Source organism: Anolis sagrei, chromosome 5 (assembly GCF_037176765.1).
Source record: "Anolis sagrei isolate rAnoSag1 chromosome 5, rAnoSag1.mat, whole genome shotgun sequence".
Lineage (NCBI taxonomy): Eukaryota > Metazoa > Chordata > Lepidosauria > Squamata > Dactyloidae > Anolis > Anolis sagrei.
In genome coordinates, this window is record NC_090025.1 from 6,785,586 (window position 1) to 6,805,284 (window position 19,699).

A 19,699-nucleotide genomic window follows, 5' to 3' on the forward strand; every position below is an offset into this window, starting at 1 on the left:
CACACTCCCTCAATGCTCCAGCTCATTGGAAAAGGGGAGGGTGGGACTCACAGGGCACATGAGACACATGCATAGCGTTTGGGGGGGAGAACAGGATGTCAAAATGCCATTTGCAGTGGTGATCTCAACCGCAAGGAGCAGTTTTATTCTTTGAGACTACAGCTGCCCTGATCTACCCAAAGTCTGGTTATTTTGGACTGCCCACAGCAACAGATCCCAGTTGAAAGGGTGCAAGCAATACTACCATGAGCAAAAAAACTGTAGTGCTTGGTATCAATAAGAGCAGACACGTGCAAATGCAATATAATTCTGGCTAGGACTAACCAACAAGCAAATCCTCGGTGATTGTGAGTATGGCATATGCAACCGTGCAATTGGTAACCATTCTTTTATTATGTGGGATACAATGGGAACTGCTGTCCCCTTTCGGAAACCTCCCTGCTCTCTTTCAAGCACAGATGTTGACACTTTGCAAAGGGAACTTAAGAGGTGTTGAGAGCAAGTAAAACCTGAGTTATAGCAACTTCAAACACATGTTGATTCTGCAAGCCCAGCGCAGTCTGCAGCGTAAGTGTCGTCTCTTGCTGCTCTCAAGGCTGCTGTTTTTATTGCTGCCAGCTAATAAAAACTAGCTATTTTTGCTGATCTGCAAAGTTCCTAGGGCTTCCCAGGGGCAAAGAAATGGTAGTGTCTAGGTTCCCAATGCCACACAAGGCTGGATCCCCAAAGGGTCGAGTGGGAAGGACACTTTGTAACTTTGGAGCAGTGAGTGTCCTCCTCCTCCCACATCTGCATTGGCTGGTCTCTCTTGCAGGAAAATGACACCCTGACATTGCAACGAATGGATCTACTGAATGAGGCTACGGAACAGGTATTTAAAAAACAAACAAGTCAGTCAACATAAAACTCAGCCACTTCCAGCAGCACATTGCCTACTATTCTGCTGAAATCTTCCATCTCCCAGGGATTGGGCTTCCTAGAGTGAAGGAGTAAAAGGATGGCAATGGGGAGAGCAGTATCCCAAAACAGGGAGTGTCAATGCAAGGCAGCCCTGAATGGATGCAGACACACAGTGTCAACTGAGAATAAGCCAGCCCTCCCCGACTTCAGGCAATGCTCCCTTGCCCTCAAACACATTCCTCCCTGGCTGACGGATGTTGCACAACAATGGGCCAGAGTAAAAGAGGAATGACATAAGGGCTGAGCTGTGCCAGCGCTCTCGCTTTCCAGATATACTGAACACCTTGGGATACCTGTGCCTACACACCGCCACAACGAAAACACATTAACCCACTTAGAAATAATTTTTCGGCGAAGCCTCGCATATAGTTTCCCAACCTACTCAGTCTCATCTTGGAAGGTAATGCAGTCAGATGCAATGATGGTAAATCTGCAATCGTAACCCAGGCCCAACGCATGTTTTGCGGCTGGAAGAGCTCTCCAAATAAGGTAGAAATAAATACAGTGTTTATAACGGCAGGTTCCTGGAGTAAATTGAGTCAGCTTCTCCTTCAATCTTGGGGTTTCAACCGCCGAGGGCAGAGCATTATCTCCTATGTGCTGCATCTTTTCTTGTTCAACTTGGGGAGGGAGGGAGGGAGTGAGGGGAGAGACCTCAAGTACCACAAAGCATTTTCCACTAAGAGCCGAGGACTTTTCGTCTTTGCAGGGTAATACCATCTTTCAAGAGGGACGCTGATGGGCTTGCAAAAGAACGGTCTCTAACAAGATGTGGGAAAATAACTGTAAAAAAAAACCTGGAGTCGTACGAGACAATGGGACCGACAAGTCTGCGACGAAGCGGATGTCTAAAAAGCCAACTAAAATGGTTCCAATGCCAACAAGAAGGCCGAGGTGGTCCCGGGTGCTTCGAGGTCTCCTTTGCGCCATGTATCTTGCAAGGGTTTTGTTTCTGTTGTTTTGTCCTCCTCTTCCTCCTCCTCCTCCCAGGTAACCCCTTGTGTTTAAAACCCTAAAGAGGCAGTTCTGATGTCCATGCATCAAATACAGGTTCCAGGCTGGGCTGGAGGTTGCTGTTTGCGATTTCGTACCACTCCCGATTTCTCTTTGTAGGCAATAGGCATTTGTTGTGAAATGTCCACCAAAGCACTGGCTACGGCGAGACCTGGAGGAACAGAAAGAGGGAGTTCAGAGAAGGAAAGGAGAGCAAGAAATCCCACTCCCCATCCCCAACATCTAGTATAATGGTATGAAAGAGTTTTGTATGTCCCACTTCACATACCTTCGCCTCTCTGGATGCACCTATTTCAGATGCGCTTGATGTCTCTAAGCAACTGAAGTTGGACAAAACATCCTCAGTGATTAAGGAGGGACAAGTATAGTATTATCTCCACAGGCATGACAACAGCTATGTTTTTTTCCCCATAGGAAGAACTCAAGCTCTGAATCTTTCACATGGGATGAGCATGGGAATGCAATCATGTCAAACACCATCCTTTTGGTTTACTCCAAAGACCAAACTCACTGCTGAGGAAGGACCAAACTGTCTCCTTTAACCTGCCCTGGAGTCGGTTCCTTGATCAAAATATAACACTAAGAGTGCATCTAGAATTAATGCAGCTCAATGCTATGGAGTCACATAGGATTCATAGTTTCATTAATTTTTTTTGTGTCAGGAGCGACTTGAAAAACTACAAGTTGCTTCTGGTCTGAGAGAACTGGCCATCTGCAAAGATGTTGCCTGAATGTTTGATGTTTTACCATCTTTGTGTGAGGCTTCTCTCATGTCCCCACATGGGGAGCTGGAGCTGACAGAGGGAGCTCAACCCGCTCTCCCAGGATTCGAACTGCTGACCTGTTGATCAGCAGTCCTACCGGCACAAGGGTTTAACCCACTGTGCCACTGTTTCATAATGTATGTACCTTTCTTCTGTCAAATAGGGCTGGTGCCTCACTAAACAACAATTCCCAGGATTCCACAGTATTGAGTCATAGCAGTCAAACTGCATTAATTCTGGAGTGTAGATGCACCCTACAATGAGATTGATAATGTGGCTTTTACAGGTCTTGGGGAAGTATTCTTTGCATTGCTTGACCTGGAAGACTGACGGCCCTGCTTTGTCCAAAGAAGTTATTTATATTTATTATTATTTGTTCATTTATACCAGGGGTCCTCAAACTAAGGCCCGGGGGCCGGATACGGCCCTCCAAGGTCATTTACCCGGCCCGCGTTCAGGCTCAACCTAAGTCTGAAACAACTTGAAAGCACACAACAACAATCCCATCTCATCTGCCAAAAGCAGGCCCACACTTTTCACTGAAATACTAATAAGTTTATATTTGTTAAAATTGTTCTTCATTTAATTATTCTATTGTTTATAAGTGTTTTTTGCACTACAAATTAGATATGTGCAGTGTGCATAGGAATTCATTCATGGGGATTTTTTTCAAGAGTGAATGTGATCCGGAGGACTGCGAAAGGCGAAGTGGTTGCTTACCTGATTGCCCAGGTGGAGGAATCCCTCCCAGGCCTCTTGGCAACCTCACAAATACTGACAGAACAGCTGCTTTGTTGCCAAAACATGGCTCCAACGCAATGGGTTTGGGCACCGTCTGAGAGAGAGAGAAAGAAAAGAAGATAAAGTGAAAAGAGTTAAACACACAACTACCATTTCAACTCAAGAGAATCCCAAGCCTCTCTCTTTGAAAGGGCACCTGGGTTTTAGGTAATTTCTGCGTTTCAGCTCTGATCCCAAATTCTTTGGCCTTTCCGGCTTCTTCACGGCCATTTCGGAGGCAGGCCTAATTCGTGTCGAGAGGGACCGCCCCACGGTTGAAGAGGTAAGAACACAAAGCACGAGGCCTCCTCAACTATATTTCATTTTGATAGATCAGCAGCTCGTTTTAATGGGCCATGTAATTAAATCGAAGAGGTAGTCCAGCCTTGCACCTCAACACCCATTAAAAGTGGCAGCGTGCTTCTTGTGGAAAGTGGCCGAGAACAACCCTTGTGACCTCTCTGCAAGCAAACCCAAGTATCCTGAGTGTCTGGTAGTTTTCTGCTTATTATTCAGTTTTAGCTTCAAGCCCGTTCTTTTTATGTTCTCCTAAATGAAACAAGGATTGCTTACCTCATTAGACAGGAGACTGCAATAGAGTACTACAGGTCAGACAAATGAGTAAACTAGTTAGAAGTAAAAGCATTAAGAGGAAAGAGGGGAAGAAAAGTCCTTGTTGTGTGCCTTCAAGTCATTTCTGACTTATGGCACCCCAAAGGTGAACTTATCGTGGGTTTTCCTTGGCAAGGTTTGTTCAGAGGGAGTTTGCTTTCCTCCGAAGCAGAGAGATTGTGACTTCCCAAGGTTGCTTCGTGACTTTTCACGGCTGAGCAGGGATTTGAACCTGGTCTCCCCGAGTCAAAGTCCAACACTCAAACCACCATCCCACACTGACTCCCAAAGAAAGGTCAAAATAAAAGTTTCCCCTTGACATTAAGTCTAGTCGTCAAACAGGGATGTGTTATTTCCCCTAACTTTATTCTCCATCTTCATCGCTGTGATACTTCATCTTGTTGGCGGGAAGCTTCCCACCGGAGTGGAAATCATCTATTGGACAGATTGCAAGCTATTCAACCTCAGCAGACTGAAAGTCAAAACCAAGGTTACAACAACATCTGTTATAGAACTCCAGTATGCTGATGACAACGTCGTCTGTGAGCATTCAGAGGAACTTTTTTTCTTAGGCGATCCCTCGTTTTCCAAGGATGATTGTCTTCCAGTATTCTTGTGGGTCCGTATGTGGCTGTGGAGCCCTATTCTTGCTCTGCATCTTCCTCTTCCGCAGTGAGGGCATTGGTTTCCAGGTGGGAGGCAGTCTCAGTCGGGGTTGGCTTGACGTGCCTTCCTCTTGGCACGCTTCTCCCTTTCGCCCTCCATTCGTGCCTCTTCAAATTCTGCAGCACTTCTGGTCGCAGCTGACCTCCAGCTGGAGCACTCAAGGGCCAGGGCTTCCCAGTTCTCAGTGTCTATGCCAGAGTTTTTAAGGTTGGCTTTGAGTTCATTTTTAAATCTCTTTTCCTGTCCACCAACATTCCATTTTCCGTTCTTGAGTTCGGACTAGAGCAACTGCTTTGGGAGACGGTGGTCGGGCATCCAGACAACGTGGCCGGTCCCGCGGAGTTGGTGGCGGAGGACCATCGCTTCAATGCTGGTGGTCTTTGCTTCTTCCAGCACGCTGACATTTGTCCGCCTGTCTTCCCAAGAGATTTGCAGGATTTTCCGGAGACAGCGTTGATGTAATCGTTCCAGGAGTTGCATGTGACGTCTGTAGACAGTCCACGTCTCGTAGGCATATAGCAGGGTTGGGAGGACAATAGCTCTATAAACAAGCACCTTGGTATCCCTACGGATGTCCTGGTCCTCAAACACTCTCAAAAAAAGACCCACAAGCCACTCTAAACACCTTCGCAGAAGCATACGAGAAGCTCGGCCTGTCATTGAACATCGAGAAAACCAAAGTGCTCTTCCTGCAATCACCAGCCAATCCCTCTCCAATGCCAGAGATACATCTTAATGGTGTAACATTAGAAAATGTTGACCATTTCGCTACCTTGGCAGCCATCTCTCCACCAAAGTCAACATCAATCCCGAAATACAACACTGCCTGAGCTCTGCAAGTGCAGCATTTTTCCGAATGAAGCAGAGAGTGTTTGAGGACTGGGACATCCATAAGGATACTAAGGTACTTGTTTATAAAGCTATTGTCCTCCCAATCATGCTATATGTCAAAAAGAAAACAGAATGTAGACAGGCAGGAAAAGAGATTTAAAGATGGGCTCAAAGCCAACCTTAAAAACTTTGGCATAAACACTGAGAATTGGGAAGCCCTGGTCCTTGAGCGCTCCAGCTGGAGGTCAGCTGTGACCAGCAGTGTTGCAGAATTTGAAGAGGCATGAATGGAGGGCGAAAGAGAGAAATGTGCCAAGAGGAAAGTACATCAAGCCAACCCCGACCGGGACCGCCTTCCACCTGGAAACCAATACCCATCTGGAAACCAATATCCATCTTCTCCCGCAAATATTATTGATTTGCGGGAGAAGATGCAAATCAAGAATAGGGCTCCACAGTCACCTACGGACCCACCCTGGAGGATTATCCTACTCAGACAACGCGGGATTGCCTAAGTAAATAAGTCTAGTTGTGTCCGACTCTGGGGGCTGATGTTCATCTCCACTTCTAAACTGAAGAGCCGGCGTTGTCCATAGACACCTCCAAGGTCATGTGGCTGGCATGACTGCATGGAGCGCCGTTACCTTCCCGGCAAAGCGGTACCTATTAATCTACACACATTGGCATGTTTTTGAACTGCTAGGTTGGCAGAAGCTGGGGCTAACAGTGGGAGATCACCCAACCCTGCTATATTCAAACCACGACCTTTCGATCAGCAAGTTCAGAGGCTCAGTGGTTTAATCCGCTATGCCACTGCAAAGTTGCCATGAAGTTAACTACTGTCTAACAAACCAAGCAGTAACAAGGAGCAAAACCAAAATTACTACCTGTTCCCCATCTCTAGTGTTAAATAGTTAACAAAGACACTGATGGATTGGTCTTTGGTGAAGTTATTTTGCTGCCTACAATAAGAAGGCTGGTATTTACAACCGCCGGGGTAGTGGAGGCACCCTTCCCACAGAGTTGCTAAAGTTCAAAACAATTCTTTCCTTACAAATAAAACCAGTGGAGAACAAACTTGTACCATATATTCTGCTGGAACTCAATTACGAGAACTAATGGACTCACAGTGCCGGGCAAATGCAAGTAATACATTGCCCATCGTGGCTTCCAGCTTGCCAACAAAATGAAACCATCGGTGTGTGTGTGCATGTGTGTTCTTTTAAAAGGAGTAGACCGAACACAGGGCATGTTGTTCCTTTCTTTTTTTAAGGAAAGGGAATGTTTGCAGGTTAATGAGCCCATCGTCAAGTGGCATTGAGCTCTCCCAGTTGGCAATTTAACAAAGCAATCATCAACTGGCGTTGAGTTTCCTCAACATACAAATTGCATTTCCAGCTGCTTACAAAAATAACGTACAGGAATGTCACCAAAGGGCCAAAGGACAAACAAAAAGGGAGAGGGGTGGAGAGAATGCAAGGCAGTCAAGTACACCTTTTGATTTAAGATCGTATTTTTCTTATATCATTTTAGTGGCATTTCACCCATCAATTAAAATGAATTACAAGTCAAAGAAAACCTCCGGGATTGTGGCGCAGCTGGCTGAGTGTCAGCTGCATTAAGATCACTCTGACCAAAAGGTCATGAGTTCGAAGCCAGCCCGGGTTGGAGTGGGTTTCCAACCAATTGTGTAGCCTGCTGTCAACCTTTGCAACCCGAAAGACAGTTGCATCTGACAAGTAGGAAAATTAGGTACCACCTTAAAGTGTGGGGAAGCATGCGGGGAATGCGGAAGTGCTTCATCAGCGTCGCAGATGGACGATGAAAGCGACAGCTCCCCTGGTGGCCAGAAAAAGTTAAATAGCCTCTGTGTATGTCTGTATATGTTTGTATGTCAAAAATTGGCATTGAATGTTTGCCATATATGTGTACACTGTAATCCGCCCTGAGTCCCCTGCAGGGTGAGAAGGGAGGAATATAAAAGCTGTAAATAAATAAATAAATAAATAAAGGTATGCAAGTGAAACCAGAAAGTGTTACTAATGGCCAGCTTGGCTGCATAGATTCTTTGAAACTTAAGTTGAAAACTTTTCTCCTCCCATTCCTGTCCTCAAGGTAAGGAGAGAGCCAAGAGGCATCTAAATTCAGTCTAGTTGTTATGTTCCAGTCTCCATGTTGCAGATATCCCAGCAACTGTGCCTTTTAAGAGGAAATCACACATGCCGCTTGGCACTGTCCAAGTACCACTTCTACCATTCCTCACCAGTGTCTAGACCAGAAGGATGGTAAGATCATAGAATCATGGAGTTGGTAGAAACAAGAGTCATCCAGTCCAATCCCCAAAGCAAACCTATGAGGAAAGGTTGATGGAGTTGGGAGTGATCAGCCTGGCAAAGAGTATGGAAAAGTGGTGACATGACTACCCTCCACACGTCTAAAGAGCTGTCATGGAGAGGAGGATGTTGATGTCTTCTTCGCTGTTTTGGAGGGAAGGACCGTGTCTAATGGTTTTAAGTTACAGAAGGGGAGATTTCAATTGAACATTAAAATGAACTTTTTGATATTAAGTACACAACTGTGCAACAACGAACCAATTACCTACAGAAGAAGTGGGGGTCTCTCTCTGGAAATCTTCAAGGCAGCTACCTGCTGGGGATCCTTTAGGTGGATTTCCTGCCTGGCAGGAGGTCGGACGCAATGGCCCATGGGGCTCCTCCCAACGCTATCTCCCTTCCTCTTCCTTCTCCTTTCTCCTTAAACATAGAGAGCTCAACTTCAATGTGAACCAAGAAGCTCCACTGAAGCTCTGCCCTGCCAACGTTACTTCAGATGGTGTGTCTGGCACCTCTCTTCCTTTTTTGGCTGCCATTTCACAGCTGAACATATGTGCGGAGATACTTAAGTCTCCCCTCCATGACTTCTGTTTACAAAACAACTCACCGCGTGAGAAAGCCTAAGGATTAATAAACACGCTATTCATTAAAATAGAAGGAGAGAGCAAAATCAACAAAGGACAATCTAAATTTAGTTTAACAACCTAATTAGCACTACTTAGGTTACATGAATCACTGTTTAGAAAGACCAAACCGGATCTGGAAACCCCAGAAAACTGACTCTCTTTCAGAACGACTTAGCTGGAACTTGAAAATCCCAGGAACCCAGTTAAATCCCAGAAAACCTTGTCTGCATTCATCTTAGCCACCTTCCATCTTGAAAACACACCAAATTATGACCAAAAGAGTTGGACCTTTTGCATCTTGCTCTCCATGGAGATCCCACATGAAGATCTCAGAAGCAACCATCTTGACTTGCTATTATTGCCAGCAAACACTACTCAGTGTTAAAATGCTTCTGAACATGGAGGCATCACGGCACTCTCATTAATAGCCATCCAAAAACACATCTTGTACTCATTTAACCTTAGCTAGGTACCCTACGGAGCCCAACCTGGATGCCTCATGGTCTGCTCCCAATTCCTCATGTAGCCTACTAGCTCCTTTTGCTATAAAGCCCCAAATCAGCGGACCCACCAGAACACTAATCCTGGAAGACTATCCTACTTGGCCAACGAGGGATCACCTAAGTAATTAAGTAAGTAAGTAAGCCTCAACCCCATACTTTCAGTCTTATAAAGTGTAGCACAATACCAATAGAGGAGTGAATCTCAATGCAGCAGGTTTTGGCCAAAATATACAGTCCCCCAAGTTTGTGTTCCCTATATTTTATCAGTTGCATACTTGTTTATTTATGCAATGCTTTTGACATGTAATAAATAAATAGTCCTCAAGTTACGAACAGGTACATTTTCTAAGGAACTGTACACTACTCAGACAATTGATGTTTTTTAGATGTCTGCTATATATCATAGAATCAAAGAGTTGGAAGAGACCTCATGGGCCATCCAGTCCAACCCCATTCTGCCAAGAAGCAGGAATATTGCATTCAAATCACCCCTGACAGATGGCCATCCAGCCTCTGTTTAAAAGCTTCCAAAGAAGGAGCCTCCACCACGCTCCGGGGCAGAGAGTTCCACTGCTGAACGGCTCTCACAGTCAGGAAGTTCTTCCTCATGTTCAGATGGAATCTCCTCTCTTGTAGTTTGAAGCCATTGTTCCGCGTCCTAGTCTCCAAGGAAGCAGAAAACAAGCTTGCTCCCTCCTCCCTGTGGCTTCCTCTCACATATTTATACATGGCTATCATATCTCCTCTCAGCCTTCTCTTCTTCAGGCTAAACATGCCCAGCTCCCTAAGCCGCTCCTCATAGGGCTTGTTCTCCAGACCCTTGATCATTTTAGTCACCCACTTCTGGACACATGCCAGCTTGTCAATATCTCTCTTCAATTGTGGTGCCCAGAATTGGACACAATATTCCAGATGTGGTCTAACCAAAGCAGAATAGAGGGGTAGCATGACTTCCCTAGATCTAGACACTATGCTCCTATTGATGCAGGCCAAAATCCTGCATCATAGTACAATCACATATTGTACTATGTGTGGTTGTTTTTATATTGTTGAAACTGTTCTTATGAAATTTGTTGTGTTATACAGGGTTAGTCAAAATGCATAGGCCAATAAGCCATTCAATTGAATGGCTTATTGGCCTATGCATTTTGACTAACCCTGTATTTTAACTATGTTGTATTCAGGCTTGTCTCCATGTGAGCCACCCCAAGTCCCTTCGGGGAGATGGAGACGGGGTACAAATATAAAGTTATTATCTATTATGTGTGGGTATGAGCTTTGGATAGCATAGAGAAGGGTTAACACTCCTGTGGTGTTTGTTTTGCTGTCTGTGTCACTGTTCAGAAATTTTCATCTCACTTTCTGTCCCTGTGATAATTGGATTTTGAAAATTTTGGCTTGTTGTGGAAACAAGGATTGGTGAGAAGCACCTTTTCCCCACCATCACTTTTCCAAAAGTGAATTTCCCTTCTGGACGGTCGGCTTCCCTCACTTCCTTTGTCTCACCCCCATTCTTAACTATGAGTTGTTTGTAAAACAGATGTTTGTAACTCAGGGACTGCCTGAACAAGACTACTGAGGATTGATGCAACAGCTTTCAGCTCTGTTCAGTGCAACAGCTTCCCAGATTGCCAAAAAAAAAAAAAAAAAAAAAAATGATCCCATTAATTTCCTTGCCTTTCACAAGCTGATGTCACCCATTGTTGATCAAACAGACTATTTATTTATATATATATTTACCATGTTTATATACCGCCTTTCTCAGCCCAAAGGCGACTCAAGGCGGTTTACATTCGGCACAGTTTGATGCCCCCCCAACATATAATAAAATACCATTAAAAGCATAGCATATAAAATATTAAAAGTCAATAAAATCATACATCCTTAATGTCTCCTTACAGAAATCACTATTCAGTTGCATCGCCAGTCGTTCCATGTCTATCATTGCCTGTCACATGTCTACCCCAAAAGCCAGATTTTAACCTTTTTGCAAAATATTAAGAGGGAGGGGGCTAATCTAATATCCACAGGAAGGGCGTTCCACAATTGAGTGCCACCACTGAGAAGGCCCTGTTTCTCATGCCTGCTTACGCATCTGAGACAGAGATGGGACCGAGAGCAGGGCCTCCTCGGACAATCTTAAAGTCCTAGATGGTTCATTAGGGGAGATTCATTCGGACAGGTAAGCTGGGCCGGAACCAATTAGGGCAGTGTTTCTCAACCTGGGGGTCGGGACCCCGGGGGGGGGGGGGTCGCGAGGGGGTGTCAGAGGGGTCGCCAAAGACCATCAGAAAACACTGTATTTTCTGTTGGTCATGGGGCTTCTTTGTGGGAAGTTTGGCCCGATTCTATCATTGGTGGGGTTGAGAATGCTCTTTGATTGTAGGTGAACTATACATCTCAGCAACTACAACTCCCAAATGTCAAAGTCTATTTCCCCCAAACTCCACCAGTGTTCACATTTGGGCATATTGTGTATTTGTGCCAAGTTTGGTCTAGATCCATCATTGTTTGAGTCCACAATGCTCTCTGGATGTAAGTGAACTACAACTCCAAAACTCAAGGTCAATGCTCATCAAACCCTTCTAGTATTTTCTGTTGGTCAAGGGAGTTCGGTGTGGCAAGATTGGTTCAATTCCATTGTTGGAATTCTTAATGCTCTTTGATTGTAGGTAAACTCTAAATCCCAGCAACTACAACTCCCAAATGACAACATCAATCCCCTGCCCACTCCACCAGTATTCTGATTAGGGCATATCACGTATTTGTGCCAAATTTGGTCCAGTGAATGAAAATACATCCTGCATATCAGATATTTATATTATGATTCATAACAGAAGCAAAATTGTAGTTGTGTCCTCAAACAGTCTCTGCTTACTCTTACAATACATGCTAAGGGCAGTTGCCAGTGATTTAATGGTGTATCTCCTACTGAAGATCCAGCTGGATTTTTATTTATTTACTTATTTACTTTATTTATATACCGCTTTTCTCAGCCCTCAGGCAACTTTTTCCCTTTATTTTACTTAAAACATAGGTTGCCACTCTCCAAAGGAAAAAAATGAGGTTTTGAGGAAGGGGAAGAAAATGATTGCCAGCTGCAAATGTCTTATGTTTGGGGTAATGAGGAGAGTGAAGAAGAAGAACTTTATTTTTTCCACCCCGCCTCCATCTCCCTGAAGGGACTCGGGGCGGCTTACATGGGGCTAAGCCCAAGGCAAAATACAATTAAAAATGAAACAATAGCTAATTAAAACAGCATAAAACAACATAACAATAATAAACAAGCATCAAAAGCAACAGCAGACTAATTTTGGAGGGGGGAAAGGAGGACCATTATGAGAACTGGTTAAAGAATAAGGTGGTTCAATAAGATGGATAGAAACATATAATAGCATAGAAAATAGCATGGAAACAGCAATTAAAAAGGATCAATTCAGCTTACCCTAATATATAATATATACAGTAATTAATATAGGAATTCAGATTCAAGTCATGATTCAGGTCATGATATACGAGGGGGATTTTTTAAGTAAGGTCCGTTTGAACATAAGTACACAACGAAAGTTTATTTCAAAAAAATAAATTTATTTTCAGAAAGTACAGACTTCACTCTACTTTTCGACATAGTTGCCAAGTTTGTTCAAACACTTATCACACCTCTGAACCAATTTTAAAATACCCTCTTCATAAAAACTTGCCGCCACCAAAAGCCACCAAATCGTCTGTAATCAAAGAAGGGCGACCGGAGCGGTCCTCATCATGGACGTTGTCACGGCCACCTTTGAATTGTCGTACCCACTTACGCACTTTGCTTTCACTCATAACAGTATCACCGTACACTTCACAAATCTGTCGATGAATTTCTGCAGCAGGCAGGTTCCTTGCTGACAAAAACCATATCACTGAGCAAACCTCACATGCGGAGGGGGAGTTGATAGTCTTAAACATTTTTAAAGCACAGAACAGAACCGTACAGGTTAGCTACAGAGCGGAAACTGAGCACAGTTGTTCCCGAGGCATGCCGGTACACGACGCACGTGCTCATTGCAGTATGTGCGCAAACTACTAGTGTCTACAACAAAACGGACCTTACTTAAAAAATACCCCTCGTAGATCATTTGTCATTGGGGTCATCAGTTGAATGCACAACAAAACACCCACGTCTTTAATTCCTTACAAAATGTGGGTAGGGAGGGTGCTAGCTTAACTCCCGGGGAGGGAGTTCCAGAGACGAGGGGCCACCACCAAGAATGCCCTGTCTCTCATCCCCACCAACTGCAGCTAAGACAGGGGTGGGAGCGAGAGAAGAGCATCCTCAGAAGATCTTAAGAACCATGTGGGCTCGTAGGGGAGGATGCAATCTCGAAGATAGGTAGATCCTGAACCGTTGTGATCATCCATCACAAGTACTGGAGAAAGGTTATGGGACTGTTTTAGAAACACCTTTCTTGTACTGCCTGTTAAGACTGAGCCAGGCATCTTTGTTGTCCCACAACACTTCTGGAGGCCAAAATGCTCCAACCAAAGGCATGGTTTGAACTCATAATGGGGGAGACATCAAGAGATCAGCTCACCTGCCACACAAGGTATTTTCCCCCAAGAAAGCAAATCCCCACTAACTCCACTCAACTTTCCCCCTCTTTAATAATTCATTAAAGAGAAAAGGTTTTATTGCCTCCTGTTGTTCCTGCAACCAAGCAGTCTTTTGAAATAAAGTGAAATTTTAGCAGCGCTAATCCGTTTTGCATACCTCTGCTGCCTGCCTAATCTCCAGCTCCTTGCAACAGGCAACCCGGTCTCCTGCCAGGTGTTCAAAGGGCAACACGTCCCTCTTCTACGGATTCAAAAGGAAGAGGATGCCAAAAGGATGAGAAAAAGGAAGAAGAGATGTACCAAAAGGAGGGTGTTTACTTTTGTTTCCACCATCCTTGTCACCCTCAGCTGTTGCCGGAAGAATACAAAAATATTACAGAGCATTTGCTCAGGAAGGAGTCACCATTTTCAGCTTCTCCAGTCTAAAATGGCACATGCTTCAATTCAGGGTTAGCCCAGAAGTGTCTGAATTTAGTCATGGGCTGATATCATGGACTGGGGCTCATTATAGGGAACGTATGACACCCCTATTAAAGCAGCTCCACTGGCTACAGGTAAGTTTCCATTCCCAATTCAAGGTGCATGTTATGATCTACAGCAGTGGCTCTCAACCTGGGGGTCGGGACCCCGGGGGGGGGGGTCACCAGGGGGTTTCAGAGGGGTCGTCAAAGACCATCCAAAAACGTAGTATTTTCTGTTGGTCATAGGGGTTCTATGTGGGAAGCTTGGCCCAATTCTATCATTGGTGGGGATTAGAATGATCTTTTATTGTAGGTGAACTATAAATCCCAACAACTAAAACTCTCAAATGCCAAGGTCTATTTTCCCCAAACTCCACCAGTGTTTGGTGGGCATGTTGGGTATGAATACTCAACATTGGGCATGTTGAGTATTCATGGCAAGTTTGGTCCAGATCCATCATTGTGTGAGTCCATAGTGCTCTCTGGATGTAGGTGAACTACAACTCCAAACCTCAAGGTCATTGCCCACCAAACCTTTCCAGTATTTTCTGTTGGTCAAGGGAGTTCGGTGTGGCAAGATTGGTTCGATTCCATTGTTGGAGTTCTTAATGCTCTTTGATTGTAGGTAAACTCTAAATCCCAGCAACTACAACTCCCAAATGACAACATCAATCCCCTGCCAACTCCACCAGTATTCTGATTAGGGCATATCACGTATTTGTGCCAAATTTAGTCCAGTGAATGAAAATACATCCTGCATATCAGATATTTATATTATGATTCATAACAGAAGCAAAATTGTAGTTGTGAAGTAGCAACAAAAATAATATTATGGTTGGAGGTTACCAAAACATGAGGAACTGTATTAAGGTGTCACAGAAAGGCTGAGAACCACTGATCTACAAAGCCCTAATAATTTTGGACCCTGCCTATCTTCGGGATCGTATCTCCCCCTATGAACTGGCGCGGGCTCTAAGATCATCCAGGGAGGCCCTCCTCTAGTTTCCACCACCGTCACAAGCACCGTTGGTGGCGATGAAGGAGAGGGCCTTCTCGGTGGTGTCTTCCCAACTTTGGAACTTCCTCCTCAGGGAAATTAGGCAGGCCCCCATACTGTCCTCCTTTCGGAGGGATTTGAAAATCTGGATGTTCCAGCAAGTTTTCGAGAATAATTAGTTCCCAGGCCTAGTTCCCAAGTACCCAGATAGCAGTCTGTTCCGCTTCATCCACTTCCCCAGTGCTATGAATTCCTGTTTGCACGATCCCATGCTCAGCCCTTTTTATAGCTGGGCATGTGCATTTGTAACCCTGGCCATTGGTTTTGTTGAAACTGTACTGGTGTTAATATTTTTAAAATATTTTTTGTCTTTAGTGTGTTTTAGCAGAATTCTTTTTGCATTTTATGATGTTTTCAGTTGTTTTGTCTATTAAATTTAATTATGTTGTGTTATATTGTCAAATGTATTTATCTTGACGTAATTGTCTGTATGGTTTCTTTCCGGGAACTGAATGTTTGCCTGACATGTTGGAAATTGCCCCGAGTCCCTTTGGGGAGATAGGGCAGCATACAAATAAAGTTTGTTTTTATTATTATTATTATTATTATTATTATTATTATCATTATCATCACTTTGCAGTGAGATCTCAGCATCTGGAATTGGTTAAGTGGACGAACACAGAGAGTGCTCACTAATGCTTCCTCTTCATCTTAGAAAGAAGTGACAAGTGGAGTGCCACAGGGTTTCGTCCTGGGCCCGGTCCTGTTCAACATCTTTATTAATGACTTAGATGAAGGGCTAGAAGGCATGATCATCAAGTTTGCAGACAACACCAAATTGGGAGGGATAGCCAATACTCCAGAGGACAGGAGCAGGATTCAAAACAATCTTGACAGATTAGAGAGATGGGCCAAAACTAACAAAATGAAGTTCAACAGTGACAAATGCAAGATACTCCACTTTGGCAGAAAAAATGAAATGCAAAGATACAGAATGGGGGACGCCTGGCTCGAGAGCAGTACGTGTGAAAAAGATCTTGGAGTCCTCGTGGACAACAAGCTAAACATGAGCCAACAATGTGATGTGGCGGCAAAAAAAGCCAGTGGGATTTTGGCCTGCATCAATAGGAGCATAGTGTCTAGATCTAGGGAAGCAATGCTACCCCTCTATTCTGCTTTGGTTAGACCACATCTGGAATATTGTGTCCAATTCTGGGCACCACAATTCAAGAGAGATATTGACAAGCTGGAATGTGTCCAGAGGAGGACGACTAAAATGATCAAGGGTCTGGAGAACAAGCCCTATGAGGAGCGGCTTAGGGAACTGGGCATGTTTAGCCTAAAGAAGAGAAGGCTGAGAGGAGATATGATAGCCATGTATAAATATGTGAGAGGAAGCCACAGGGAGGAGGGAGAAAGCTTGTTTTCTGCTTCCTTGGAGACTAGGACGTGGAACAATGGCTTCAAACTACAAGAGAGGAGATTCCATCTGAACATTAGGAAGAACTTCCTGACTGTGAGAGCCGTTCAGCAGTGGAACTCTCTGCCCCGGAGTGTGGTGGAGGCTCCTTCTTTGGAAGCTTTTAAGCAGAGGCTGGATGGTCATCTGTCAGGGGTGATTTGAATGCAATATTCCTGCTTCTTGGCAGAATGGGGTTGGACTGGATGGCCCATGAGATCTCTTCCAACTCTTTGATTCTATGATTCTATGAGTAATAACAGCAGCAAAGGTGCTTGAAAGAGGAAAGATGGAGAAAAGACAAAGGCATCCAGAGAGAAGAAAGATGGGTGTGAGAAGGGGGAGAGGCTTCACTGTCATGCCTGGCCTTCATCCTATCATTCATCGGGGGAAGGAGAAGAGATCTAGATATCCAAAAGCAATGCAGATGCTGTACATACTAAATGATTCACAACTCTACAACTGCACGATAAATTGTACTGGAAATGTATTTCCTTCTTTCTTTTCAAAGATTGATACCGATGGGTGGGGGTTGCGGAGCGAGGAAACAAACGCACTGCGCAGCGTACCTTAAACCCTTCCCTAATCTCAGATCAAAACCCACTTCTTCCAGCGGCAGATGATAAAAGCCCTTTCAAATGCAAACCAACATTTCTCCTTGGAAGGAGTGGATGAAGGAAGCTGAGCTCTAAATCTGATTCCAGGTGGCATTTTGCAGGTAACTAATGACAAAACAAGCTGATAAGATTTAAAGTTCATTTGCTACACGTGCTGGCATGCAGCAAGAGGCGGTCGCAGGCTCCTGCCGGCAAACAAAATGGCTGTCCATAGGTCAGCTAAAAAGCGGCGGAGGCAGGACACCATCTTTGGACGCTCCGAGTTCCCCCTTGGCTCAGCGACATGTCAGGCTAAGCAGCTCACTCTCTTCTCCTCCTTTTACACCACGGGAAAGGTATTAATTGGGAACGCTGTTTCAAAATGAGTCCAGCTGCAAGACATTAGCCTGGGATGGAATTAGCTTAATCTAACCCTGCCAGTTGGCCACATGCAAGAGCAAGGAAAAGACACTTCCTGATATTAAACCATCTATTTTCTTCTATTTGGTAGGTAAAGTCGATAAGTGAAGTAAAGCAACAGGGATTGGCAGCCACAATCCTTGCAGAACAAAAAGCTGGGCATTTGGTGCTGGGGTCCCTGACGGACAGAAGGGCAAAGGAGGTCAGTAGGAGAGGATGAGAAGCTTGACCAGGAAGCTGGGCAGACAAACCTGAGAAATGCACATGGGACACTTTTCTTGCATCACCTGTTAATGGGGCGCTAGAAACAATATCATACGAAAGTGGGCGCTAGTAACACTTGGGAAGGAATCCCACTGGAGCATTGCAGCGCATCCAAATACCTGGGAGTCACTCTGGACCGTGCTCTGACCTACAAGAAGCACTGCCTGAACATCAAGCAAAAAGTGAGTGCTAGAAACAATATCATACGAAAGCTGACTGGCACAACCTGGGGATCACAACCAGACACAGTGAAGACATCTGCCCTTGTGCTATGCTACTCTGCTGATGAGTATGCATGCCCAGCATGGAAAACATCTCACCATGCTAAAACAGTGGATGTGGCTCTTAATGAGACATGCCGCATTATCACAGGGTGTCTGCGCCCTACACCACTGAAGAAATTACACTGTCTAGCCGGTATTGCACCACCTGACATCCGCCGGGAAGTAGCAGCCAATAGTGAAAGGACCAAGGCAGTGACATCTCCAGCTCATCCCTTGTTTGGGTATCAGCCAGCACGTCAACGACTTAAATCAAGGAACAGTTTTCTTAGATCTATAGAGACACTTGCTGGAACACCTCAGCAAGTGAGAGTTCAAAAGTGGCAGGCTCAAACCCAGCACCTCAATCCGTGGGTGATACCAGATGAGAGGCTCCCTCCTGGGCACACAGAGGACTGGGCGACTTGGAAGGCGCTGAACAGACTGCGCTCTGGCACCACAAGATGCAGAGCCAACCTCAAGAAATGGGGCTACAAAGTGGAATCCACGAAATGCAAGTGCGGAGAAGATCAAACCACTGACCACCTGCTGCAATGCAACCTGAGCCCTGCTACATGCACAATGGAGGACCTTCTTGTGGCAACACCAGAGGCACTCCAAGTGGCCAGCTACTGGTCAAAGGACATTTAATCAACTACCAAGTTTACAAAATTTGTGTTTTTTTATCTGTTTGTTTGTTTTGTTCTGTTAGAAATGTAATACAATGGTCTGGTTGCTGATGACACGATAAATAAATACCTGTTAATGAATGAAGAGGGAGTCATATAGGAGCAAATAAGAAGTGTAGGAATATTTGATATCTAAAGCAGAGTGCAGTATTGCCAGAGCTACATATGTGCGTAGTACATATGAACATGCTAGTAAGGTAATGCTCAAGATCCTGCAAGGAAGACTCCAGCAAGACATGGAGAGAGAGTTGCCAGATGGACAAGCTGCGTTTAGAAAAGGCAGAGGAACGGGAGACCAGATTGCCAATATCCGCTGCATAATGGAGAAAGGCCAGGAGTTTCAGAAAAACATCTATTTCTGTTTCATTGATTCTTCTAAAGCCTTTGACTGTGTGGATCGTAATAAATTGTGGCAAGTTCTTGGTGGGATGGGCATCCCAAGCTCCCTTCCCTCTCTCCTGAGGAATCTGTACAAGGACCAAGGAGCAACAGTCAGAACTGACCATGGAACAACAGACTAGTTCAAGATTGGGAAAGGCGTATGGCAGGGTTGTATCCTCTCACCTAGTGGTTCTCAACCTGGGGTCCCCAGATGTTTTTTTGCCTACAACTCCCAGAAATCCTAACAGCTGATAAACTGGCTGAGATTTCTGGGAGTTGTAGGCCAAAAACATCTGGGGACCTCAGGTTGAGAACCACTGCTCTCACCCAACCTATTCAACTTGTATGCAAAACACATCATGCAATGTGCAGGGCTTGACGAATACAAGGCTGGGGTGAAAATTGCTGGAAGAAACATTAATAACCTTAGATATGCAGATGACACCACTCTGATGATCGAAAGCAAGGAGGAGCTGAGGGGCCTTCT

General features: G+C 44.7%; 1 protein-coding gene across 1 annotated transcript in view; it reads right to left on the reverse strand.

Moving 5' to 3' along the window:
* Positions 1-369: 369 nt before the first annotated feature.
* The window catches only part of ATRN (attractin), a 332,072-nt gene continuing 312,742 nt past the window's right edge, over positions 370-19,699 (reverse strand). The window contains exons 28-29 of the mRNA XM_060779447.2: positions 3,459-3,573; positions 370-2,125 (exon numbers count right to left, since the gene is read on the reverse strand). Of these exons, the coding sequence (XP_060635430.2) occupies positions 2,001-2,125; positions 3,459-3,573 (240 nt within the window). The 3' untranslated portion in view covers positions 370-2,000. The remainder of the gene's footprint in view (positions 2,126-3,458; positions 3,574-19,699) is intronic.